The following is a 27,759-nucleotide window of genomic DNA, read 5'->3' on the forward strand; positions in this document are numbered from 1 at the left end:
ATAACCAATAAAAACCCACTCCCCACTGTGGTCTTCCCAGTTCATCATTTATTACTACAAAAATCAATGTTTCCACATTTCAGTTGTCATATCTAATTTAAATAGTCTAACTTTTAACAGAGCTAGTCCTATTCATTCATAACAACAATATACATTTGTTATAGAAACCTCTCATCTAAAATTCTTTAGAAATTATATACAGGTAGCATGAGTGAAATCACAAGAAATGATGCCCAAAGATACCCCTCCTTTTTTATGCTCTGTCATCTAACAGTTGGGGAGTCAGAGATGACCAATGGCAGCTCTCTGAAAATGAAGGAGCTGTCCAGTATTGCCACAGTAGTTTTCAGGGTCCCTAAAATCAGGGACCAGGTTGAGTGGCCAGTAACAGAATTTTGTATTGAAAATGCAGATAAGTGCATTTGCATCAGAGAGAAGCTAGAACTTCTGCCAGTTACATAGGGGACAACTCATACTTCTAGCTCCTGGGTAGGTTTACAATAAAATAATAAGCCATGAATTAAATGTCAATGCTGTTACCTGTGATCAGGTATCAGAGTTCAGACCCCACTGAGCTGAACAGAGACAAGTTCACACTTCTCAGAGCTATTGTTTCAGACTTCCTGCAGACTCAGGAAGACAACACTGTACTGTACTAGTCTTGGGTAATGTTTGTAAGGCTCTGTACAACTAAATTAATTTTGAAGGAAGCTTAGAATCTGGAAAACAGTGATTGTGGGGCAGTGACTGATTCTATGTCAGACTACATGGCAATGTAAGAAAAAGCATACATAGGGTTCTGATTATTTCAAACAGACATGGACCAATTATTTTTATACTATCAATGGGAAGAGTTGCTTAGTTTTGTCTATTGCAAAAACTTAACCAGATTCAAATTATAGTACCTGTTATGTGAGCATTAATGTAAAACTCAGAATAAAATTATTACACACTTTTTGTTTTATTGCAGAAGAGGTATCAAACTGAAGTTTTTTCCCACATGGCGAGTGGGAGAAAGTTTTCTGTTCATTTTTCTGTGTATTATAAGATCTCCCATTATTAGTTCTCTGCGAAAGAGGAATAAAGGGTGAGGGGAGGCAAGAGTACCCCACATTACAGATAAACCCCCGAATTTATTTCAGTGGGCACTGGTCAAAAAACTTTGGCTCCTTTCCACAGTCCTTTGTAGCATAAAAGTGACATTCATAGATTCGAAGGCCAGAAGGCACCATTGTGATCTAGTCTGACTTCCTGTAAAACAGATGCCATAGAACTTCCCCAAAATAATTCCTAGAGCAGATCTTTTAGAAAAAAAAAAAACCATTCAATCTTGATTTAGAACTTGACCCTTGGTAAATTGTTCCAATGATTACTCTCACCGTAAAAAAATTTACCTCTTTTTTCCAATCTGAATTTGTCTAGCTTCAACTTCCAGCTATTGGATCATATTATATCTTTGAGCCCATTATTAAATACTTGTTCCCCATGTAGGTATTAATAGACTGTAATCAAGTCATCCCTAACCTCCCCTTTGTTAAGCTAAATAGATTGAGTTCCTTGAGTCTATTACTATAAGGCATATCTTCTTATTTTTTTTTTCTTTACTAATTCCTGTGGCTCTTCTCTGAACCCTCTCCAATTTATCAACATCCTTCTTGAACTGTGGAAACCAGAACTGGATATAGTATTCCAGCAGCAGTCCCACCAGTGCCCAGTACAGAGGTAAAATAACCTCTTTATTCATACTGGAAATCCCCTGTTTATGCATCTCAGGATCACACTAGCTCTTTTGGCCACAGAATCACACTGAGCGTTCATGATCAGCTGATTATCCATCAGAAGCCCCAAATCAAAGAGCAGTCACTGCTTCCAAGGATAGAGTCCTCCATCTTGTAAGTATGTCTTACATTCATTGTTCCCAGGTGTATATATTTTTAGTTAGTATTTGACGTGGGCCTAAACAAAACCCTGGGATCTATATACACCTGGACTTTAGGAAATCTCAGATCACTATCTGGACTTTAAATCTCTGGCCCATTTCTACTTAATATTACATATTTTAAACTTTTGGGGTGAAATCTTGGCCCCAAAGGCAATGGCAAAACTTCCATTGACTTCAGTGAGGCCAGGGTTTCATCCTTGATGCCCAGGTTTGCTAGCTAGAAGTGCATATTTTATGCAATTGTTGGAAAATTCTGCATCTCTCAGAACCGTGCAATTAGTTTGAATTGCATTTTCTCACAAGACTCCTGTGAACATATGTCCAGTTTCTCTGGCAATGTTCCCTCTAATTTTTGACAGGCCATGTGCGCAAAAAATTTCTTCTGTGCAAATTTTTGTGCACACGGTGTTTTGCTGTATGTGCGAGGTTTAGGATCTGTGTGCGCATGCACATGTGTACAGCTTAGAGGGAACAGTGCTCTCTGGAACTGTTACCAAAGAAGTCTTAGCAAACTACCACTAATGTCAGTGATAGTCTCTCCCTTGATTTTAGTTGACAGTTGAATTGGACCCATAGTGAATTCAGCTGGACTTTATCAACATGAAAGGGTATTGCTTGCTTGTGGGTTTGCTGATTTCTAGAATCATCTTTCCTTACTACTTGTAATGGCAGCAAAGAGAAAATTTAGAGCAAGAAGTGAAAACGGTTATTTGCAAAACCTTTTTGGCAAATGCATTCTCTTCAACTTTAGGCTTTATTTTTTTTCTGTACAAACAGTTGTTTCTTGACATCACTATATAAAGACATTGGGAATAATTTTCTTTTTAGGATGATAGTCCATCTGTTTTACCCATCAGGGATAATATCTGGAGTCTGTTAAAATAACTGTAAAAAAACAAACAACCAAATAAGATGCTCAATATACAATGCCAATTAATTGAAGCAGTTCTTATTACAATAATACAGTGTAAAAAATGTTCAGAACTTCAGTTAGGAGAAACAGTTGTATCCCCATTTTATCTATTAATTACATTGCAAATTTGCTTCATTTTTCAAAACCCTAACCCTAACCCAAAGGTTGAACTGTATGTCCATTCTGGGCCTGATTTACTGTCCAAGCTGCAGGCTCCAATTGGTAGGAAGTCTTCATCCCTGTCATAGCCTTGACTTGGCAAAGCACCTAAACATATGCACAAATTAAATACAGAGATAGTACATAACTTTTAACATACGAGTAGTCCCACTGAAGTCACATGAAGTGAAGAAGGGCTTCCTTACTCAATGCATGCCTATTAAAATAATATATTAAATGAAGTAGGGAAGAGCTGCATTGAAGCAGCTAAGTTAGTACATGCTTGAACACTGCATCTTTGGTTCATTTAAAATTTTTGTAAACAGTGCTCTCATTTTTATCTTGGAATCCATTCGTCTGAACCCTGCTATACCTGGATGCTGATGATACCCATGTCAACCTGATAGTCACAAGTTACCAAGAGACATGTACTAGAATCTCTTGTAAATTTTGATTCCAGCAAAAACAAATAATATTGGGTACTACGCCTCCAAAAGAGCTTTTCTATTAATTCTTTCTGAAGAGTGGAGCCCTTAATTCATAAAAACATACATCTGTATAGCACTTTTCATCCTCTCAAAACACACATCTGTATAGCACTTTTCATCCTCTCAAAACACATTACAACCTGTGAACTTCCTAGTGCATGTATTTGTTAGGTGCTGCTGTTAAGCTAATTGAGCTAAACACTAAAACAGCTGGAATGAATAGCAATTTACATTAATCAATGACTCCAAAGTTGGAAAATACGGGATTCTAATTTGAAACAACATTCTTATAAAAATATACAATCAATTACTTGTTTTGTACTGACTGGTTACCTGAGGATTTTTTTTTTTTAAAGAATTGTCTTTTTGGTCCAAATTCCATTTTTCTAATAGCAACCTATTTAAAAGGAAAAATAAGGAATGTAAAATTATTACAGCATTTTTCCCTAAAGGAAGGTATGTAGTTATATAGTTATTACTATGTCTCTCCAATTAGCTCTGACCATTGCTTAATTTGTAATGAAAGAGGTGCTGGGCTTCAATCAATTTGTTTTTTACATAACTTTATGCAACAAGCCCAGAGGTGCCAGGGCTATGAATTGCCAACCCTAGAGGTGCCAGGGCTCAGCCCTGATAAGCCCTGGCACAATTTAAGCACTGGCCCTCACCCCAGCCCCGGGTGACATCAGGATGACATTGTAGGGACATTAGGATCAATTGTAATTCAGTTGTTCTTGTTGAAATTAATTTTTGTGGACTTAATGGGTACCAGAACAGATGATATTTTTTAAGATGATATTTTTCAGAGCACTACAAGGTTGTTTGTAAAATTATGCAAGTTTGTTACATAAATGATTTACAAAATTTAACCTATGAGTAATGCCCTTCTCCATATGTGCCATATCTTTCTGTGATAAGAGCTTGTAATGGTGGCAGGAAATCCAGAAAGGGAAGGGGATGGGGAGGAGACAGAAATTGTCTGGGGGTCACTGGCATAGTGATGGTAACTTAAACCATGAGGATAGATTAGGCTGCCTACAACTAAAACACACAGAGAAGTGATGAGGGGACAGCACTGAACCATTTGGGACCCTGACGGAATATGGAAGCGAAGAACCAGAGATGCTGAAAGAAAAGTTGCAAGTAGAAAGAGATTCTGTGCAGAAGATGGTGGAGGGTCATAGAAGTCACAAGAGGATGAGACAGAGGGAGCAGGTTCTGGTGTTGGCAGATAAGAATAGGACTGATGCTTCAGATTCTGTAATCAGGCTGATGGAGAGTGCAAGGGAGGAGGAAGCTCACATCAGATAGTCACTTTTCTCTTTAAAGAAGATGGGCACCAAAAACTACCTTGGTTTGATAGGGAAGAGGGGAGAGCTGAACAAGATGATCAACCTCACAGAATTTTTCACCTAGGAAAAGGGAGAGACACACCCACAAGAGACAGAGATATTAGTCACATAGCTCAGTGCACTTCTAGAAGATGCTCAGATACTGGTGATTGGCTGCGGTATAAGAACATGAACAGAAACTATAGAGGAGGCAGTCTGCATGGATGTCCCTTCCTCACATTTAAATATAATGCCATGATTGCAAGAGACAAATATAGGGGAGGTAAAATGATTCTTTTGTAAGCAGAAATTGGTAGCCAGATATTCTTTAACCATCTAATTTCCTCCTTGGCTCCCTCTATGAAAGAAAAGCAGTATTCATTGAAAGATCCTGGATAGATACACACCTAAAGGATTTTGCTTGCATTAAAAAGCTTCTGGCTTTTGCTACTTCTTGAGCAAGTTTCTTTAAATCATCTCCTTCGAAGAAAGGAAAAACTGGATACTAGAATATAAAATTAAAATGTTGTTGCTACAATCTACAGCAATTGCTTACAAATCTTAGGGCAGCAAACAAATGTAAATAATTGAACCCAAACTTCTGAACTTCACCAGAGCCAGACAAGATCTTCTATTTATGAAGAGACAGAACAGAGTGTTTAACTCCAAATTCTACTTGAGGTGGATCTGGTCTTTATTTTTATTACACATTTCTATTGCAATAGTGCCTGGAGGCCTCAATCAGGTTGTAGACCCACTATGCTAAGCACAGTAAAAACACAGTAAATGACAGTCGCTGTCCCAAATATTTTATAATCTAAACCCAAGACATAATAGATGGATAAAACATAAATAGGTGGTAGTGAGTAGGACAGCAGAACTTCGATAAAACTCAGGGGTATTCAGATCCAGGGTTTTGGTTTGCTCTCATTTCCAAATTCTTTTGCCTCTTACACTCCTTTGATGGCTTCATTCACCTCCTCAGTGTGGCTAGGCAATAGGCATAGCCAGACATTAAATTTTGTTGTTCGGATCCCAAATATCTCAGTGCAAGATACCTTTGGAGTCTTATATTTTATTTTTTTAAATGTACTTTAGATATGGAAGGAAAATATACATTCCATAAAGAAACACAATCCAAATAACTATTGAACATACATCATCATCATCAAACCCTTCTGTCAACATTCTGTGTGCTGCTAACTGTCCATCCATATCTCCAATACAGCGATGGTAGCGTCCTCCTGTTTGAGAGGCCAGCTTCTTCAGAAATTCATTAGCTCTTCTGTTGACAATGAAGCAGTAAATTACCAGTAATGATTGCTCTTGAGCATTAATAGAGCCTTACTGTCAGGGACTCTTATATTTCTAAGCATGCAGTTTGGGGAGTAAGCTTAGAAATGATCTAGATATTTGTAGAGTCTTTTCCAGCTATGGGGGGGGATATATAAATTATATAATAATACTTAGTGATCATAAACTACAAAGGCTGGTTACTTTTAACCAACAGTTATAGGGACAGCATAGTAATAAGCACTGTATCCAGACTTCTAGGCAGAAATGTGTGGATTTACATACTGGAGAAAAATACCACAGGTACAATAAGTTACTTATTTATTGCCATAGTAAGTCATTTAATAGATCTCTAACTCTAGGGCCAGATCCTCCGCAAGTGTAAATTGTCATAACTCCCATTGAAGTCAATGGAGCTATGACAATTTACCCAAATTGAGGAGCCTGGCCCCTAAAGTCTACACCAAAAATGAGGACACCGAGATTTAATTTCAGTCTAAATTAGGGTCAGAAAAGTTATATTAAATATAAGAACATAAGAAGGGCCCTACTGGGTCAGACCAAAAGTCCATCTAGCCCAGCATCCTGTCTTCCAACAGTGGCCAGTGCCAGGTGCCCCAGAAGGAATGAAAAGAACAAGTAATCATCAAGTGATCGATTACCTGTCACTCATTCCTAGCTTCTGGCAAACAGAGGCTAGGGATACCCTCCCTGCCCATCCTGGCTAATAGCCATTGATGGACCTATCCTCCATGAACTTATCTAGTTCTTTTTTTAACCCTGTTATAGTCTTAGCCTTCACAACATCCTCTGGCAAGAAGTTCCACAGGTTGACTATGCAATGTATGAAGAAATACTTCCTTTTATTTGTTTTAAACCTGCTGCCTATTAATTTCATTTGGTGGCCCCTAGTTCTTGTGTTTTGAGAAGTAATAAATAACACTTCCTTATCTACTTTCTCTACACCAGTCATGATTTTATAGATCTCAATCATATCTCCCCTTAGCCATCTCTTTTCCAAGCTGAAAAGTCCCAGTCTTATTAATCTCTCCTCATACGGAAGCCGTTCCATACCCCTAATAATTTTTGTTGCCCTTTTCTGAACCTTTTCTAATTCCAATATATCTTTTTTGAGATAGGGCAACCACATCTGCACACAGTATTGATGTGGGCGTACCATGGATTTCCATAGAGGCAACATGATATTTTCTGTCCTATTATCTATCCCTTTCTTAATTATTCCCAGCATTCTGTCACTTTTTTGCCTGCTGCTGCACATTGAGTGGATGTTTTCAGAGAACTATCCACAATGACTCCAAGATCCCTTTCTTGAGTGGTAAAAGCTAATTTAGACCCCATCATTTTATATGTATAGTTGGGATGATATGACATTTGTGTCCTTTATTAATAGTATATGTTACACATTAAGAGACTTGCTCAGTTTACAATATAAGGTTTGTTTTTAAACAGCCATAATTGCTGGCTCAACCTATTATCTGAATCTGTAAATCAAGGTATGTGTTAAGTCACCACAACACAGTGTTCCACATCCAGAGTTTCAGGAAAACAAGGAATGCAAAACATGACTGTGATGCTGGCAGGCCAGGTGCCAGCTAATGCTATGGTATCCATGTCTCAACTGGACACTAACAGATACAGAACTGGAATCTGTCTGCCTCACTTGTAGGTTAATATTGATAAAATAGGTAGGTATTAGAATGATAAGAGAGTTTAGTGTTTGGACTCTACTGATTGCTTGAGTTGCTGCATCCATTAATCTTGCTTGTTAATATTTGTGTTCCATATTGTAATGTAATATATGAGACTCCAGTGTGAGCCTCTGTGACTGTGAATCATTACACAAGAGAGACAGACACTAATTATAGTCTGGTCTACACTAGAAAATTAAGTCGGCTTAATTATGTTGCTCGGGAATGTGAAAAATCCACACACCTAAGGGTTTAGTTAAATCGACCTAACTGCCAGAGTAGACAGAACTAGGTCAATGGAAAAACTCTTCCATTGACCTAGTTACCGCCTCTTGGGAAGGTGTATTACCTACACCGATTGGAGAATCCCTCCCATGAGCGTAGGTAGTGTCTACAGACTTGTTACTGTTCTGCTCTACTCCCATTAGCTGAGTTGGAAGCTCAGAGCACATGGCAGGAGGGGGATAAAAATCCCAAACAAAAGGAACAAGGTATCTCTATGCTGCTTGGACTGTGGGGATGCAAGGTGTTTCTAGGCATAAACAAGAGATCCTTAGCTTTTTAGCCTAGGTTAGCCCTAAAAGACAAATAGAGCTGACTGATTATAGAAGCCTTTATTACTTTTTGAAACCTAAGACTGTAACTCATTTGTGTGTCTGTTTGGAGAGTTATTTATAAGGTTAAAGCAAGCAATTTCCTTTTCCTATCTAATAAATCTTCATATTGTTTACTATAGGATTAGTTACAAGCACTGTAGGTGTCAGACCTACAGCGCAATTGACCTGTGGTGACTATTCCTTTGGGATCAGGAGTAACCTGAATATTACTGTGCTTAGTATAAAGGGCCAGCTATCACAGAGCTGTGCTCACCTGTGTGGCGAGACAGACCCGAGTATGCAAGGAGTCTCTGTCTGTGACTCCATTTAAGACTGTTAAAGTGCCTGAGGAGTTTGCAGTTGGCTGATGAAATCTAAGTTTAGAACCCATAACCAATCAGGTGTTTGTGCCCTGGTTTTTAACAGTCTACCCTGATATTGGTACTCATGCTCTTGTGTTACCATTGGGAGCATTACAATGACAATACCTAAACTAGTAATTTTAATGAATTTCATAATATTCTGTAAAGTAATATATACCTGTCTGAACAGTTAAAAGAAATGGTGTGGATTTTAGTAGTTTGTTTCTTTCTAATCTTTTCAACTTCTTTTAGAATGAGACTGCAGCTGGTGTCTGGCTTTCCATCAGTCAGAACATACAGCGCCTCTATATCTTGAAAACAGAAAGCTTTCTGAAAAAGCAGAAAATGAATTTAAACATTGGGATACCACTTAAACAGCATTTTCACTTCTTTATTGTAATGTTTTCTAAATCCTGTTTACTTAGGTAACTATACACAAATCATACCAACATTCATGGAATAGAAAATGACTACACTGAATATGAAAAGTTTCAGAGTAGCAGCCATGTTAGTCTGTATTCGCAAAAAGAAAAGGAGTACTTGTGACACCTTAAAGACTAACAAATTTATTAGAGCATAAGCTTTCGTGAGCTACAGCTCACTTCATCGGATGCATTTGGTGGAAAAAACAGAGGAGAGATTTATATACACACACACACAGAGAACATGAAACAATGGGTTTATCATACACACTGTAAGGAGAGTGATCACTTAAGATAAGCCATCACCAGCAGCAGGGGGGGGAAAGGAGGAAAACCTTTCATGGTGACAAGCAAGGTAGGCTAATTCCAGCAGTTAACAAGAATATCAGAGGAACAGTGGGGGGTGGGGTGGGAGGGAGAAATACCATGGGGAAATAGTTTTACTTTGTGTAATGACTCATCCATTCCCAGTCTCTATTCAAGCCTAAGTTAATTGTATCCAGTTTGGAAATTAATTCCAATTCAGCAGTCTCTCGTTGGAGTCTGTTTTTGAAGCTTTTTTGTTGAAGTATAGCCACTCTTAGGTCTTAGGTCTTAGAGCCAGAAGAGTACCCAGAAGTCACCTACTACAGGACAGGCCCAACAAAGAAAACAACAGAACGCCACTAGCCATCACCTTCAGCCCCCAACTAAAACCCCTCCAACGCATCATCAAGGATCTACAACCTATCCTGAAGGACGAGCCATCGCTCTCTCAGATCTTGGGAGACAGACCAGTCCTTGCTTACAGACAGCCCCCCAATCTGAAGCAAATACTCACCAGCAACCACACACCACACAACAGAACCACTAACCCAGGAACCTATCCTTGCAACAAAGCCCGTTGCCAACTCTGTCCACATATCTATTCAGGGGATACCATCATAGGACCTAATCACATCAGCCACGCTATCAGAGGCTCGTTCACCTGCGCATCTACCAATGTGATATATGCCATCATGTGCCAGCAATGCCCCTCTGCCATGTACATTGGCCAAACTGGACAGTCTCTACGTAAAAGAATGAATGGACACAAATCAGACGTCAAGAATTATAACATTCAAAAACCAGTTGGAGAACACTTCAATCTCTCTGGTCACTCGATCACAGACCTAAGAGTGGCTATACTTCAACAAAAAAGCTTCAAAAACAGACTCCAACGAGAGACTGCTGAATTGGAATTAATTTGCAAACTGGATACAATTAACTTAGGCTTGAATAGAGACTGGGAATGGATGAGTCATTACACAAAGTAAAACTATTTCCCCCTGGTATTTCTCCCTCCCACCCCACCCCCCACTGTTCCTCTGATATTCTTTACTTGGAACTGCTTTAGAAGATCTTTTGCTAATCGCTGCAGCTTTGCTTTGTATGGTGTTCTTGTTAACTGCTGGAATTAGCCTACCTGCTTGTCACCATGAAAGGTTTTCCTCCTCCCCCCCCCCCCCCCCCCCCCCCCGCTGTTGGTGATGGCTTATCTTAAGTGATCACTCTCCTTACAGTGTGTATGATAAACCCATTGTTTCATGTTCTCTGTGTGTGTGTGTATATAAATCTCTCCTCTGTTTTTTCCACCAAATGCATCCGATGAAGTGAGCTGTAGCTCACGAAAGCTTATGCTCTAATAAATTTGTTAGTCTCTAAGGTGCCACAAGTACTCCTTTTCTTTTCTCCTTACAGTGTGTATGATAAACCCATTGTTTCATGTTCTCTGTGTGTGTGTGTGTATATAAATCTCTCCTCTGTTTTTTCCACCAAATGCATCCGATGAAGTGAGCTGTAGCTCACGAAAGCTTATGCTCTAATAAATTTTAGTCTCTAAGGTGCCACAAGTACTCCTTTTCTTTTTTCTGAATATGAAAAGGATCTTAATTACTGTTTAGAAAGGATATAACTTTTTTTCTAAATTGATAGAATGTTCGTAACATAAGACAATAAACCCAGGGAAAAATAATCTTCTTAGACTGTCTCAGTGAATTAGACTAGGTAGGAAGACTAGTTGGTCCCGATTTTGAAAGCTTCTGACTTCAGCTGGGCTAGTAAGTCCCCTCTTGACTTCAGTTGAACTTGTAGGGACTCAACCTCTGAAAATCAGATGATGATGATTTGGCAGGTATTTCACTATCTAAAGACTTGTGTACACTAAGAAAACTTGTACTGGGACGATGGGACTGACATCACATTCCACTAGATCCAGTGCAGCCTTAACCAAGATAGTCTTACAAAACTCCCAATTGGAGGCAATCTGGAGTTAGATTTACATTTAGCCAGTAATACTCTCTTGACTTGTCTTCCAGAACTGATTCCAATTTAGGGATTGTAGGATCCCTAATTAGCCCTCTACATATTCACCTCTTAAGAGTTAATCTTTCATAGTATTCTGGCAATTCTCACAAGAGAAAGAAGGGATACTAATTAGTTACTAGTTTCAGAGTAGCAGCTGTGTTAGTCTGTATCCGCAAAAAGAAAAAGGAGTTCTTGTGGCACCTAGAGACTAATAAATTTATTTGAGCATAAGCTTTCGTGAGCTATAGCTCACTTCATCAGATACATGCATTCGATGCAGTGAGCTGTAGCTCACGAAAGCTTATGCTCTAATAAATTTGTTAGTCTCTAAGGTGCCACAAGTACTGCTTTTCTTTTTGCGAATACAGACTAACACGGCTGCTACTCTGAAACCTGTACTTCAAGTGATTGCCCATATAGATTCACACTTCTAATCTACTTTTTCCACTTCTTTGAAGCCTTTAGGTGAATGTTTGATTATGTGGAAAAAGGAATCAGAGTGGATATGGCACTTTATATATTGTCAGGTGTGGCAGTTTGGATCCACAAAGCAGCATGTACATGGCCCAATGATCCTGCTTTTCTAGGGGGCTCCAACTTGTCCCAACCACATGTAATATCCCAAACAAGTGGCATTACAAGGGCTCTCCTCTTGAAGAACTATTTATCGGCATGTTATCTCTTTTTTCTAAACTTTGGTTGAATGTGCAGAGGATTAGTGGATAACTGCATTAATCTAAAAGAATGAAACATTTTAGGTTTTTGCTGACTCCAATACTAATGATGGTTCCAAACACCTCTGAACTTTGGGATAAGGACTGGATCCAAATGTGGCTTGATCCCAGATCTGTTCAATATATTACACATTTTTCAAGGGTTTTGTGCTATATTAGCACTTAACTGACATTACTGCTGGAAAATAATTTGGTTATGTAGAGCAATGTTTTTATTATCATAATACACATTATTTTGCCACAATATGATGAACAGTTAACTAACCTGCAAAGCCTTAAGGATGCATGTAGTGCCATGAGCTTGGAATTTTGACACCCATTGTACAGCATCATGACATGTTTCATCTGTAGCCTCTACAAGAAACTCCTGCCAAGTGTCTATATCTTCTGCAAATCTCAGCAGGTTAAACCTGTCAAGAAATATGTAATTCTGTTATTGACAATGCCAATATCAGCATCCTAATACACAATTTATATTTTAGTAGCAAATGTCAGCACCTATGTGTTCTATTTTTTATATTTAGGTTAAGTTTGGGAGGAATAATATTCTTGTGGGTAAGGCACAGGATTGGGACTGAGGAGACCCGAGTTCAGTTCCTAGCTCTGCCATAGATTCACTGTGTGACCACGGGTAAATTACTTATTCTCTTTATCCCTTCGTTCTCTCCACCTACAAAACGTATCTATGCAAACTATATTTACAATATTTCCTTTCTCAGACCCTTTTACTGTCTTTTCTATTTAGATTGTCAGCATATTAGTGCAGGTATCATCTCTTAATAGTGTGTTTGCAAAGTGCTTAACACAGTGGGGCTCTGAACTCACATGGGGCCTCTAGCTGCTACTGTAATACAAATAAATAGTAATAAATTGGAAGTTCATTTCACCTGAGTGGTCTTATACGTTACTGTTACTTTCAGTCCCCAGTGGCTGCCATCTTGCTGGCCTACAGATTTTCATGGTTTCCCAGCTGATGATAGCTAGCAGCTGAACCGCACTTTATTGGGTTGGGCTTGCACATGCTTTCCACTGAGTTCCCTGGTGGGTAATCCCTTCTCTCTCTCTCTTCTGAGACCTGAGTTATGTTTTTCCTTCCATCAGAGAACAGCTCACAATACTTATTCAAATGGTGCCCTCTGAAAGATTGCAAACTAACTGGTCTGTCTAAGTCTATTCTGAGGCACGGGATCCCTCTCATGCTAGCACTGCTTTAAAAAGCAATGCCAGTGTATGTTCTGTATATTGAGACCAGTTCAACCTCTATTATCTGAATGGGTGATTTTTAAAAAAGTTTGGCTAATCAAGGTTTTTGATCAAATTATCTTTGTAAACAACAGATGCTGGGGGACAAAACTATTTTGGATAAAAGGTCATTTCAGATAAATGAGATTCAAATAATCAAGGATGTACTGCTTTACATCCTTTGAAAAGATGTAAGATTTAATAGATACTTACTGGTTTAAAAGATAATCATATATTCTGTACTAGTTACTAAAAACTACTCCTATTGTGTTTCAATACCATTTAATTAGCTATTTAGCATATACCGCTTTCAGTCATCAGCTTTGCACACATACCTAGCATTATTCTTTCTTAGCTGTTCCCAGATGAGGGAGGTAAGCTCTTTTGTGAGCTGTTGCAAATAAGGGTCCATGGAACCAGATGTATCAATCAAGATGCATACTTTTGTCTCCAAAATGGTGCCAAATAATCGCCGGCTTCCTAGTCCAGAACATGAGATTTAGAGCATAGTATCGGTTCATAGACTCATTTTATAAATATATCATTTCAGCTGAGATTATCAGTACAATTTTCCATTGTTTGTTGCATTATTGTACTGTAGTTGTGGTGGGCCCAGGATATTAGAAAAAGAAGGTGGATGAGGTACATCTTTTATTGGACCAACTTTTGTTGGGGAAAGAAACTTTTGAGCTAACAGAGCTCTTATTCAGGTCTGTGAAAGGCATTTATGGTATGTCTACACTGCAATTAAAAACCTGCAGCTGGCCCATGCCAGCTGACTGTGGGTTGTGGGGATCAGGCTAAGGGGCTGTTTAACTGCAGTGTAGACAGTCAGGCTGAAGCCTGGGCTCTGGGACACTGCAAGATGGGAGGGTCCCAGAGCTTGGGCTGCAGCCTGAGTCAGAACATTTATACCTCAGTTAGTGAGCTGTAGCTCACGAAAGCTTATGCTCTAATAAATTTGTTAGTCTCTAAGGTGCCACAAGTTCTCCTTTTCTTTTTGCGAATACAGACTAACACGGCTGCTACTCTGAAACCTATAGTTAACACAGCTTCTAAGGGACCATTCAAGATGAAGGGGCCCATTGACACCTCTTCTGTCATTGGACAAAAAAGGGGAGTTTGTGGAGAGATTGTTGTAATAAGCCCATACATCCAGTGTCTTTAAGACCATGTTTTTTAGTGTCTAGCAAAGTTGCGAATTTAAGCACCCAGGCTTGCCTTTTGAAGATGTTGTAAAGGTCAAAGGCCAGGTCTACACTTTGTTCACATGCCTAAGCAATGTAGTTATACTAGGGCTGTCAATTAATTGCAGTTAACTCATGTGATTAACTCAAAAAAATTAATTGTGATTAATCGCACTATTAAACAATAGAATACCAATTGAAGTTTATGAAATATTTTGGATGTTTTTCTACATTTTCAAATATATTGATTTCTATTACAACACAGAATACAAAGTGTATAGTGTTCACTTTATATTATTTTTTATTACAAATATACAAATGATAAACAAAAGATATAGTATTTTTCAATTCACCTCATACAAGTACTGTAGTGCAATCTCTTTATCATGAAAGTGTAACTTAAAAAAAATCTACATTTGTGTTACATAACTGCACTCAAAAACAAAACAATGTAAAACTTTAGAACCTACAAGTCCACTCAGTCCTACTTCTTGTTCAGCCAATTGCTAAGACAAACAAGTTTGTTTACATTTACGGGAGATACTAGTGCCTGCTTCTTATTTACGTCACCTGAAAGTGAGAACAGGCATTCACATGGCACTTTTGTAGCCAGCATTGCAAGGTCTTTACATACCAGGTATGCTAAACATTTGTATGCCCCTTCATGCTCTGGCCACCATTCCAGAGCACATGCTTCCATGCTGATGACGCTTGCTAAGAAAATGTGTTCATTAAATTTAAAACAGAACTCTTTGAGGGAGAATTGTATATCTCCTGTTCTGTTTTACCCGCATTCTGCCATATATTTCATGTTACAGCAGTCTCAGATGATAACTCAGCACATGTTCGTTTTAAGAACACTTTCACAGCAGATTTGATAAAACACAAAGAAGGTACCAATGTGAGATTTCTAAAAATAGCTACAGTACTCGACTCCAGGTTTAAGTACACCTCTACCCAGATATAACGCGACCCGATATAACATAAATTCGAATATAACACGGTAAAGCAGTGCTCGGGGGAGGGGGGGGCGGGACTGCACGCTCTAGTGGATCAAAGCAAGTCCAATATAATGCGGTTTCACCTATAACGCTGTAAGATTTTTTGGCTCCCGAGGACAGCATTATATCGGGGTAGAGGTGTATCTGAAGTGCTGTCCAAAATCTGAGAGGGACAAGCTGTGAAGTATGCTTTCAGAAGTCTTAAAAGAAACTACAGAACCCGAACCACCAAAAAAGAAACTCAACCTTGTGCTGGTGGCATCTGACTCAGATGATGAAACTGAAAGTGTCGGTCTGCACTGCTTTGGATTGTTATCGAGCAGGACACACTATCAGCATGGACCCACGTCCTCTGGAACAGTGGCTGAAGCATGAAGGGACATATGAATCTTTAGCGCATCTGGCACATAAATATCTTGCGACGCCGGCTACAACACTGCGATTCAAATGCCTGTTCTCACTTTCAGGTGACATTGAAAACAAGAAGCGGGCAGCATTATCTCCTGCAAATGTAAACAAATTTGTTTGTTGGAGTGATTGGCTGAAGTAGGACCGAGTGGACTTGTAGACTCTAAAGATTTACATTGTTTTGTTTTTGAATGCAGGTTTTTTTTGGTACATAATTCTACATTTGTAAGTTCAACTTTCATTATAAAGAGATTGCACTACAGTACTTGTATTAGGTGAACTGAAAAATACTATTTCTTTTGTTTTTTACAGTGCAAATATTTGTAATAAAAATATAAAGTGACACTGTACACTTTGTATTCCATATTGTAATTGAAATCACTATATTTGAAAATGTAAAAAACATCCAAAAATATTTAAATAAATAGTATTCTATTATTGTTTAACAGCACAAACAATCGTGATTCATTTTTTTAATCACTTGACAACCCTACATTATACCGACATAACCCTCATGTAGACAGCACTATGTCAGCGGGAGAGCTGACATAGCTACCGCCTCTTGGGGAAGTAGATTAGCAACACTGATAGGAGAAGCTCTCCTGTAGGCGTAGGAATGTCTTCACTAAAGTGCTACAGTGATGTAGCTGTGCTGCTATATAGCTGTACATGAAGCCCAAGACTTAATCAGTTTGGATACTGAACCATTCTTTCATCCTTGGAATGGGCCCTCCATGTCAAGATTGAGGCACATTAGCAGTGGTGGATGTGGGGAAGCTTGCATTGCTGTGGCCATGTTCTGTTTCCAATATCAACCTGGTACTCTTCACAAACACTAAAAAAAAAAAAATGTATGAGCAGGGCTCCATGTACTCCGTAGCAAGCAGGGTCTAAATTCAGCTGCAAGGTCCCTGGATTCTGCTGTACTCTGGGGTGGCAGATTGGAAATTCCACTGCAACTTCTTTACATTTTTTTGAGATTTTAAAAATAAACATAAATACCACAAGCAGTACAGCAGCCCGTGTGATTTTTTGACAGTAAATTTAATGTATTTGACACTATCTCCACATCTTCAGTTTTCAACATTGACTTTTTTTGGGTGGCAGCTGATAATTGCATTCTAGAAGCCAGGTGGGAAAGCAGGAGCTTTTGGCAGCTAGATAAGGGCAATAACGACTTTTGGCACTGAGGAGGCATGACAAGCCATTTGGATTTGTGGGATGATAGATGTTTTTATTAAAATGATCAGCAGTGAAATACTTAGTGTTGATATTTAACCTATTATAGCAGAGTACCAGCTATGCTGCAAATAAGGTTTAGAACAACTTTCTGTTTAAAGAGGTTTCAGATGCGATGAAATGCATCTGATGAAGTGAGCTGTAGCTCACGAAAGCTTATGCTCAAATAAATTTGTTAGTCTCTAAGGTGCCACAAGTACTCCTTTTCTTTTTGTTTAAAGAGGGACTCTTCTAAATTTCACATAGTTACTTGGATTGCCTTGAAATCTTTGGGTTTTAGGGTTAATATCCTATTGAGATTAACAGGGGCAGTTCCCACGACTCAAAGCTAGTGTTTCAAGCTCTCCGCGGACTCTGGAAGAAAATATTAAATATTAAATAAAATTTAATTAAATATTAAATTAAATATTACATTAAATTAAATATTAAGTTTGCACTTAAGGTACGTCTACACTGCAAATAAAAACCTGCAGCTGGCCAGCTGACTCAGGCTCCTGGGGCTCAGGCTGTGGGTCTGTTTCACTGCAGTGTAGACTTCCGGGTTTGGGCTGGAGGACCTTGCAAGGTGGGAGGGTCCCAGAGCTCAGATTCCATCCTGAGCCCAGAAAGCCTACACTGCAGTGGAACAGCCCTGCAGCCTGAGCCCCGCGAGCTCGAGTCAGAGGGCATGGACCAGCTGTGGGTTTTTCACTGCCGTGTACGTACAACCTGAGTTCATCTTTCAAGGTTTTCTTTACAACCATGAGAACTTTTCCATAAACATTAATTTAAAAAAATGAAAGTTTGGATTCTGGAGCACAATTCTGCAACAAGGAGAGGACAAGGGAGTGGAACCTTCAGCAAACTGTGCAATTAAATAATCATGGAATAATACACACACTAGCTCCTTATTCAGACCTAATGTTTACTATGCTGTCCAAATTTAAGCCAGTAGAAGGAGTAGGCAAGAGGAAATATTTTAATCATGCTTGGATTACACTCGCACAATCATGGATTATAACCTCATCCCTATCCCAGATGTAAAGCCTACCTGAGAGAAGCCACTGTATTCTTCGTATATAGCAACATAACACCCTCTCCATTTGTTCAACATAGTCTTCTAGTTCCTTAGGCTGAAATTGTAGGTGTTTCACAATACCCTAGAACAATTTACACCATTGGAAGAATAATGTTTTATTTTAGCAGACATGTACTATGCTGCTATGTCAGTCTGTATGGCTGCTCAGGGACATGAATGTTACCATCTAGAACACCCATGACACAGTGGCTCCCATACTACACCTTTGGCTGTTGTTGTAGGTTTAACCACATTAGGAAAACCTGGCTCTGGTCAAGCGAGGGTGCATATGATAGAATTTGACTGGATACATTTATTTCTTGCATTTTTATGGTGTCACTTTTGTTAGGTGACAGACCATTGATCGATACCTTAGGGTAAATTGCTGTTTCCCTCAGATTGTACTTTGACTAATTACATGGAAATATTTACAGCCCGAATCAAATCCATCAGCTACTACTCACACACAACTCTTACTGATTTCAGTGGGAAATCTATTTGAGTAAGAACTGATAGTTTTAGCCCTTTATTTTTTTTTCCTTTCAAATTGCAGTGGCAGAAGAGATCTTAATCTAGAAACAGTCTAGGGATATTAAATGCATACATATATTTGTACAGGTGTGCTGTATGTCACCCACAGTAATTTAAAAATAATATACAGCTTCTTATTAACAGATAAGCCCATGCTGTTTTTGTATATTGCGGGAAAGATAATAACCTAACCCATAGGGTAAGTTTAACACTGGTTTGGCACAATTAGAGATTGACTGGAACTGTGTTAAATGAATACAAAACCATGTTATGATATGCACCTCAAATACAAGGGTTCATGATATCTGCATCAACTTACATTGATTTCTACACTGGGGAAGATGGTACAGTATTTTGCTGACACTTTCTTGTGCAAAGACTCCACCATTTTCTTCTGGTGAACACAGTTGGGACCAAACATAATTCTGGGCAACTCTAACTTCAACTTTTTTATACTGTACTTGTTCAACCACTTTTAAGAGAGAAAACAGAGCACTTTGTTAACTTAACTAGATATAGGACAGCAAATATTAAAACCACGTACAAAACTATATTTGTCTAAGTCACAAATATTCATTTTCAATGTTAATTTCTCTTAAGTGGTCTAATAAAGATGGTGGTAACATTAATAAATAACTGAATACCTCTTTGCTTGAACATATTTCCTCTTCCTTTGGCAGTGTAGCAAAAGGAATAGATCTTCTCACGCTTTTTTTCTTTGGATACTTTCTGTAAACTGCACCTAGCCAGAGCAGAAAAAAGTGAAGTTAGACACTCTGGGTGAAATCATGGCCATGCTTAAGTCAATGGAATCTTTTCTGTAGTTGGCATAATATATGTGCCTAAGATTCTTTAAAACACTTTGTATATAAAAAATGTCACTTCCCTTTTAAACTTGTATTTGCTGTGGAGCATTGTGATCCAAACTTTTCCACATGGGCTCATACCACAATGATACTACTATTGACTTATAATATATTTGACCAAATGATTTCTAAGAACTTTACAAAGCTGGGTAAATGTCATTCCATTCAGTGTACATATACTGAAATGACATAGAGAGAAGTGATTTGGCCAAAATCACGCAGGAAATCAATGAAAGTATAAAATAAATCACTGGTTGTATGGTTCATCGTTTGACAAACCATTTTCCATACATTTTTCCTATGTGTAAAAATCAGAGTAAAAAGCTTGCTGGTGTTTAGCGAATATCTAAATAGTTTTGTAAGTGAAAAGACAAATTTTTAGGTGTCAGATGCTGAGAGTACTTACCCACATTTTTTCCTTTGTCAATATAAAATACTGAGAGGGAGATCTGTGGCTGTTTTCTTGATTTATGTTTCTTCTTCCCAGAAGTCTGAGCCAATTCTTTTATTGGCTGAGCTACAATATAAAAGTAAGTACTGTATTGTTTCATATAGGATAATCATGTTTGCTTTTGCAATGTTACTCCACTGTACTACTCATTTCATAATTTTACATTGTCACAGACAGAAATACCTAAAAGATTTTACATGTAGATAAAAATGGTCAAATATTATTAACTCACTCATGCTCTCCATATACATGCGGGGATCAACAAGCTTAGACACTTACAAAGAGGTAAAATGAACAGATTTATGAATCTGAGGTCGAGAGATTAATACCATAATCATTGGGGAAGGCAAGTAACAATACATATTACTCCTCATGGCTGAAACTTTAAGAGATGATGGAATATGAATTTAGAACCAAATCAATTCTGATTTTCTAAACTGAAATAACTTTACTTTGAAAACAATTGTCATGTTTCCTAATAGTCATAGCTGTCTGGTTAAGAAGTGTACAATCAGGTTCTAGAAAGTGTTTGCGAAGATAAACACACTTGTTCTAATCTAACTATTCCAGTGGCTTTCGATATAAAATAATGAATTTTATCTATACATACGTGGTGGGATTTCTGCTTTGGCACTAGTTGGACGCCATGTCAGAGCTTTTAAGGCAGCATTTTTCTCCCCCTCATGATTGTCTTTGATATTCTAAAAGCACAGATAATGAGTGAATCTTCTGAACATTTCCTTTTGACTGTATCTTGTTACAGAATTCTCACACTCCATACACTAGAGCCTATTTTCTATCTCCCCTTTACTCTGGTACCAATGACAAATTTGCAGATGAGTTTTAGCACAGGGTAACTTTCAGGAGCATCCCACCCCAACTAATTCACCATGCTCTATTTTCTCATTGAACTCCTGTTGGCTTCAACAGCAGGGTTAGACCTTTGCTATACCACTGAATGTACAGGGAACATACTGGAGCAAACAGCATAACAAACCTCATCACCTCTAGTTTACATACCACAGGTTTCAGAGTAGCAGCCGTGTTAGTCCGTATTCGCAAAAAGAAAAGGAGTACTTGTGGCACCTTAGAGACTAACAAATTTATTTGAGCATAAGCTTTCGTGAGCTACAGCTCACGAAAGCTTATGCTCAAATAAATTTATTAGTCTCTAAGGTGCCACAAGTACTCCTTTTCAGTTTACATACCCTAACTACTGGATAAAGGGAACATTAAAAGATCTAGACTTCTATGGAGAATTCTGTGCAAGATTTTCACATCTCTTAAGTATACAAGAATGCTTCATATTCATGTCTTGTATTATACATTTGTCCTGTGTTTTTGATGTGATATTTGTTGTGATAAATACTGTCTTGGATAATTTATCATGGATCAAGTGTTGAGATTATCCACTGAGACTATTTCAGCAAAAGGTCAGGAGGTAAGAAGTCCTGAATTCTAATCATGGCTCTGATACTGACTTATTGTGTGGCTTTGGGAAAAACCACCTCTCTGCTTCAGTCTCATTTATAAAATGGAGATAATATATTGCAGCATCTCATAAATCACCACTCAAGGGACAGGCAAAAACTGGCTATTGAGAAATGAATTTTTTTTTAAAAAAAAAAACAAAACAAAAACAAAGCCAACGCAAAATTGTACTTGCTACGTTTGTATATACTTTGGTGCAGTTTCCTAGGGCAGGAGGTTGCATTACAAGTGTAGTCTCTTGTACAACCCTGCAAGTATCACTATACCTATCTCACAGGGTTGTTAAGAGCATTACTTACTAATAACGTTTATGTAGCGCTCAATGTAAAGTGCTATATAATTGCTGAATATTATTATGGTATTTTACCAAAAAGATATTTCCTGAAATTTCCATCTTAAGCACTTTTCTCTTCTAAAGGGCAGCATCTTACCTCTTGTGTATCGTCACTGACAAACAGATTTCATCTTTAAAATATGGGTAATAAATGAAATCAAACCATTCTAGCCAGAGTGAGAGCTGTAGGTTTAGGAGGCAGCAATTTCTGTGCTCTAATTCTCTCCTTTTTCAAGAGCATCTTTAAGTCTTCTTCTGGGATAAACCGATTAACCAACTGAATTCCTGAACGTTGCTTTAAGGATTCCACCAGCAAGGCACACTGAAATGAAAATACAGATTGTTGCCATGCTTAACAGCTCCTTTGCAGGTAATTTAAGTACACACTTTAAACAGGCACCTTACTATACATTATTTGTAATACAGCAACACCTACCTGTCCCAGTCAGGACTGGAGCTCCACTGTGCTACGCACTGCACAAACACACAAAGAAAATCCCTGGCTTGAAGAGTATACAATCTGATTTAAAACAAGGCTCAAACAAGTGGGTGTAACAAACAGAATTGAGAGGGAGAGAGAGGATAAAGCCAACAACGAAATGTTTGACACAGATTAGCTATGTGAATACTAGGTGGTTAATTTAAAATGATACAAGCAATAAATAAGACATAAGATTCTCCTGAATATCTACCTTGTTTTTGTCAATGGAATCACCTTCCCTCTGCATTTGCCTGAGGCAACAAAGATATCAGAATACAATATACCTTCCTCAGGGTCTTCCATATATTAAAAATTTAACTTTTAAATTGTAACTATATTACATCTGTTACAGTTTGGGGCAACTGAATCTGCAACCCCCTCCATGGTCCAACCTACTCTAGGCTTCTTGGCTTCCTCAGCCATCACATCTCTTGGTGGGGAGATCCAGGTCTTTGTCCCTCCTGAGTTTTTTCCAGGCTGCACAGTTCCTTGCCTACAGTGTGAGTTCCCTTGCAAGCCAGACTGCCTAACCATGCCTGCATCTGTGTTTTGTTTTCTCCTCAGAAGCTGTGAACATTTATAAGTTGCCACACAGACCTTTCCAAACAAGCACATTTATTCTTAAGGAGAGAGCATTACAGAAAAAAAAACATATTAAAAACAATAAAATAACCTACAAACAGAGGTTACATCTTTCCTTAGTTGAGGAGGTAGATTTTCAATAAGGGGGGGAGATGATGAGGGGGCAGATTTTTGAACATTTACCTCAAGATGTCTAATTTTAGCATTAGTCAGAAGAACCATTTCCAAGAGAAACAGGCACGTCAAATGCATGACATTACATTGAATGTAATTTGAGAACAAATCAAATGGCCATTTTTATTGTATATATATGATTCCATATTATATTAGCTTAGTTTACAAGTAAAACTGATGGCAATGCAAAATCAACCTGGGTACGAATAGTCAATTTTTTGTTACATGTATTACAGCGGTGCCTAAATAACCCTTTCCACAAGGTGCTGTACAAAGTAAGAGCCTGTTCCTGCCACGAAGAGTTTACAATCTACATGTACAAGACAGAGAAAAGTGGGAGTGGAAATGGCATAGAAAGATGGAGTGACTTGCCCATGGATCACACAGTAGGACAAAGGCAGAGAGGGGAATGAAACCCAGGCCTCCGGATTCCCAATCCCAATGCCTTATCCACTAGACCAGGGGTCTCAAACTCAAATGACCACGAGGGCCACATGAGGACTAGCACATTGGCCCAAGGGCCGCACCACTGACCACCACCCCTGCTGCCCCAGCCCCACCCCCACTCCACCCCTTCCATGAGGGCCCGCCCCTGCCCTGCCTCTTCCCACCCCTTCCCTGCCCCCATTCCAATCTCCTCCCTGAAATCCCCACCCAAATTCCACCCCCTCTCTGCCCCCAGGGGGGTGCAGGAGTGGTGCGAGGTGAAGCAGGGGGTTTAGGGCAGGGAGTTGGGGTGCAGCAGGGGTGCAGCAGGGGTTTAGGGCAGGGGGTTGGGGTGCAGGAGGCGTGTGGGGTGCAGCAGGGGGCTCAGGGCAGGGGTTTCGGCTGCAGGAAGGGTTCAGGTCTGGCCCCGCGCACACCGGGGACAGGGCAGGCTCCCTACCTGCCTGCTCTGCCCCCACCCTGCTCCGGGAAGTGGCCAGGACCTGTGGGGCGGGCGGGGGGAGCACAGGGGTATGTGTGTTGCCCTGGTCGCTCCTCCTGGTACCTCCCCAGAAGCTTCCTTTGGCCAGGAACAGGGAACCGCGGCCAATGGGAGCTTTGGGGGAGGTACCTGGAGGAGCGGCCAGGGCAACACACAGACCTCTGTGTCCCCCACCTCCCAGGTCCCAGCCACTTCCCGGAGCGGCACAGGGGCAGGGCAGGTAGGCAGGGAGGGAGCCTCCCCTGCCCCTGGTGCATGCCGGGCTGGGAGCTGCTCTAGGCAAATGCTGGGGGGGGGGGGGAGGTGCCGTGGGTAGCTGGTGGGCAGCAGAAAATAACCCTGTGGGCTGCAAGTTTGAGACCCCTGCAGTAGACTGAACTACAACTTGATTAGACTACACAGCAGAGTTCTGACCATTCTGTGTATCTTCACCAGTAATAAAGATTGTACAGGCCAAATTATGCCCACAGTTATATTTACTATTGCCATTTGGGTTGTTCAGAAATAATTAAGGGAATAATTTGGCCTGAAGAATCTTTATTACTGGTGATGTGCAAGAACCACCCTGCTTGAGTCTCAAAGCCCAGGCTGAGTTTACAGGATTGGCAGATAAAAAGAGCATCCTTTTACTTATAAAATCATATTTGATATGGAATCATTGAAACACAAACATGGAACACCACAAGGCCAGTTTTCTAGTTGCTTTCCAGAGCAGAACTCTATTTTTACTTTAAACATTATTTTATATTATCCTAAATCATGCACTATCTTATAAATTACTTTGATTTTGTAGCTAATGCCTGAACACCATCAACTGAGCAAATATTTTAGAGCTATTTTCTAAAGAAAATTGAAAATGGTATTTTTTTAAAGCATACCTTTTGGGAGTAGGTGACTGCTTTTTCCATTTCAGACACAATAATACTGATATCGTCACTTTCATAAATGCCTGGTAATTAAACATATGCTTATCAATAGGTAATTATTTTAAAGAAAGTATATCGCAACTGGCAGAGCACACAAAAAAATCAACAGAAAAAGAGAACAAAAAAGTAAAGTGTGTACTTCATAAGGGCTAGATATAATTTAGCCCACACTTCATAAGTAATTAAAAACTTTAAAATGTTTGTCTTTAGAAATGCCTATCTGGAGTTGACTTATGTTACATTCATTTCTAATTAGGTTTTAAAATACTAAAGTACAGAAATCCTGCATCATTATTAAACTTTTATATTGTAGTAGCACCTAGAGGCCTTAATTGGGATGAGCCCTCTGTCTATTTCAGTGCCAGTATAATATCTTAACACAATGTAAAGGAGAAGCTAATTGTCTCAGGAAACAGTTGCATTGTAATATTGCAGAGATGGGCAAAATATGGTCTGCGGGACCATCCTGCCCGGACTCTGAGCTCCTGGCCAGGGAGGCTAGCCCCCGGCCCCTCCCCTACAGCCTCAGTTTACTGCGCTGCCGGCACGATGCTCTGAGCGGTGGGGCTGCAAGCTCCTAGGGCAGCGCAGCTTCAGAGCCCGGCCACCGGTGCTCCAGGCAGTGCAGTAAGGGGGCAGGAAGTGTGTGTGGGGGGAGTTGGATAGAGGGCAGGGGAGTTCGGGGGGTGGTCAGGGGCCAGGGGTGTGGTTAGGGGCTGGGGCGGTCAGAGGGCGGGGGGTTGAATGGGGGCAGGGGTTCTGGGGGGGAAGTCAGGAAGGAGAGGAGGGGTTGGATGGGGTGGCAGGGGGCAGTTAGGGGCTGGGGGCGGTCAGGGGATAGAGAGCGGGGGGGTGGATGGGACGAGAAGCGGGGGTGGGGTTGGATAGGGGGTGGGGGCTGGACCATGCCTGTCTGTTTGGGGAGGCACAGTCCCCCCCCAACCAGCCCTCCATACAATTTCAGAAACCCGATGCAGCCCTCAGGCCAAAAAGTTTGCCCGCACCTGTAATAGTGCATTACAAACTTGCCCAATAGAGGAGGAATGTATTAAGATGGAAGTTAAAAAACATACCTGTTTCTCCAAACCAATGAAACCTTCCATTGGCAGCATGTGCTATTTCTCTATACACGCTGGCAGTTTCATTTGGACTGGCATAGCGGGATGGAATAATGCCATTGGGGTCAAAACCATTTACACTGAATAGACAGACATGAAGCTGCAAATCACAACCTCCACAGACATCGGCCATATAAGTATTAACTGTATGCTACAAGACAAAAAGAAAGGCTACCACCATGAACTTCAGAAAAGTGACTATTTTATTCACTTGCAGGGCCAGATTCTCAGCTGGTGTAAATAAATGTCATTCCACTGAAGTCACTATATCGCTTCATACCAACTGAGGATCTGACCCTCAGAGCTTAACTTTAAGTAAATGTACTCTAGAGTTAGTCACAGAACTGATGAGAGATTTCTCCTTATAATTTAAATCCTCCTCTGTCTGGAGAAGGATGTGTGACCTGGCTGAAGTGGACTGTTGTCTTCTCCTGCAGATGGGGCATGGGAGGGCTGATGAAGAGTTGCCACAGAGAAAGGAGTTGGCAAGGAAGATCCTGCTGTCACTAGAAAAAGGGATCTACAGTGCCAGTGAGTGTTGGGGGGTGAGTCACACAAAAACATCCAGAATCTTTTGAGATTCACCCAGCAATATTTCTTGCCTTAAATTATACAAGAATGAAAAATTTCAGGAGGCGAAGTCACAGATCCTGGTACTGTTGATAGGCTTACTTATATGAAAGACAAGTGTTCTATCACCAAACTATAGAAGGCAGCTGAAAAAAGTTTGAGATTAATTCTGAATAAGCAATAAATATTTACAAAGAACATGCAAAATTTTGTATTGATACCTACCATCTCCTGGTCAGGAACTCCAGTGGTAAGCAGATAAAGTCCTTCAGATACATGTTTGTCTTTATCTTTGAGGTCTACTTCCACTGCTCTTCTTAGAGCACTCATGAAATTTCTACTGCCTTTGCACTGCAGGCTCAACACCCATCTAGAAAGAGTTTTATACTAATAATCAGAATGCAAAGAATATGCAATAGACTTTTCTGCAGGAAGCAATAAAAGTCACTAAACTCACTGTCTCAACTAAAATATCATGGTGATGCAATGAAATATAGAAATAGCTTTTGAACTATGACACACAGCACAGCCTGATGATACAATGGCCCAAGTGGACTGGCCTAATTTTACTGCAACCCCAGCAAATTAGCAACTGTGAAAAGGGTCAAAGCACAGTTTTAAGACAGAAGGATTATTAATGCACAATATATAGGAAAGCTGTAATATGAGACTCCATGTTAACTCATAATTCTACACTCTCATGCATGAACAGAACTGTTTACTAAATTCCATTTAGTTACATCTGTGCAGATCTTCTGAAGACAATGGGACTGCATAGATTCAATAAGGGCATAATTTGGCATGCAGAGTGGTGCTGGTATATAGGAAAGAAAGAATCCAGACTGACTTTCAGCTTGAATCTGAAGGTTTGGCAGTTATTTTATAAACTACCTTTACAC

At 39.6% G+C, this 27,759-nt stretch overlaps 1 protein-coding gene across 3 annotated transcripts in view; it reads right to left on the bottom strand.

The window, feature by feature from the left end:
- Nucleotides 1-1,749: 1,749 nt before the first annotated feature.
- VWA3A (von Willebrand factor A domain containing 3A) overlaps nt 1,750-27,759 on the bottom strand; it is a 77,372-nt gene continuing 51,362 nt past the window's right edge. The window contains exons 19-34 of one of the 3 annotated variants that reach the window (XM_038420741.2): nt 27,086-27,230; nt 26,246-26,441; nt 25,125-25,195; nt 22,245-22,403; nt 20,867-20,957; nt 20,212-20,322; nt 19,584-19,681; nt 19,259-19,411; nt 18,382-18,490; nt 13,852-13,996; nt 12,540-12,684; nt 8,972-9,123; nt 5,992-6,118; nt 5,241-5,338; nt 3,836-3,899; nt 1,750-2,827 (exon numbers count right to left, since the gene is read on the bottom strand). In XM_038420741.2, coding sequence (XP_038276669.2) covers nt 2,819-2,827; nt 3,836-3,899; nt 5,241-5,338; nt 5,992-6,118; nt 8,972-9,123; nt 12,540-12,684; nt 13,852-13,996; nt 18,382-18,490; nt 19,259-19,411; nt 19,584-19,681; nt 20,212-20,322; nt 20,867-20,957; nt 22,245-22,403; nt 25,125-25,195; nt 26,246-26,441; nt 27,086-27,230 — 1,873 coding nt within the window. In that variant the 3' untranslated portion in view covers nt 1,750-2,818. Of the gene's footprint in view, nt 3,900-5,240; nt 5,339-5,991; nt 6,119-8,971; nt 9,124-12,539; nt 12,685-13,851; nt 13,997-16,817; nt 16,948-18,381; nt 18,491-19,258; nt 19,412-19,583; nt 19,682-20,211; nt 20,323-20,866; nt 20,958-22,244; nt 22,404-25,124; nt 25,196-26,245; nt 26,442-27,085; nt 27,231-27,759 lie in introns of those variants that run through there. The other 2 variants (XM_038420740.2, XM_038420749.2) reach the window with 2 other exon arrangements.

This window comes from Dermochelys coriacea, chromosome 10, assembly GCF_009764565.3.
Source record: "Dermochelys coriacea isolate rDerCor1 chromosome 10, rDerCor1.pri.v4, whole genome shotgun sequence".
NCBI classification, from domain to species: domain Eukaryota; kingdom Metazoa; phylum Chordata; order Testudines; family Dermochelyidae; genus Dermochelys; species Dermochelys coriacea.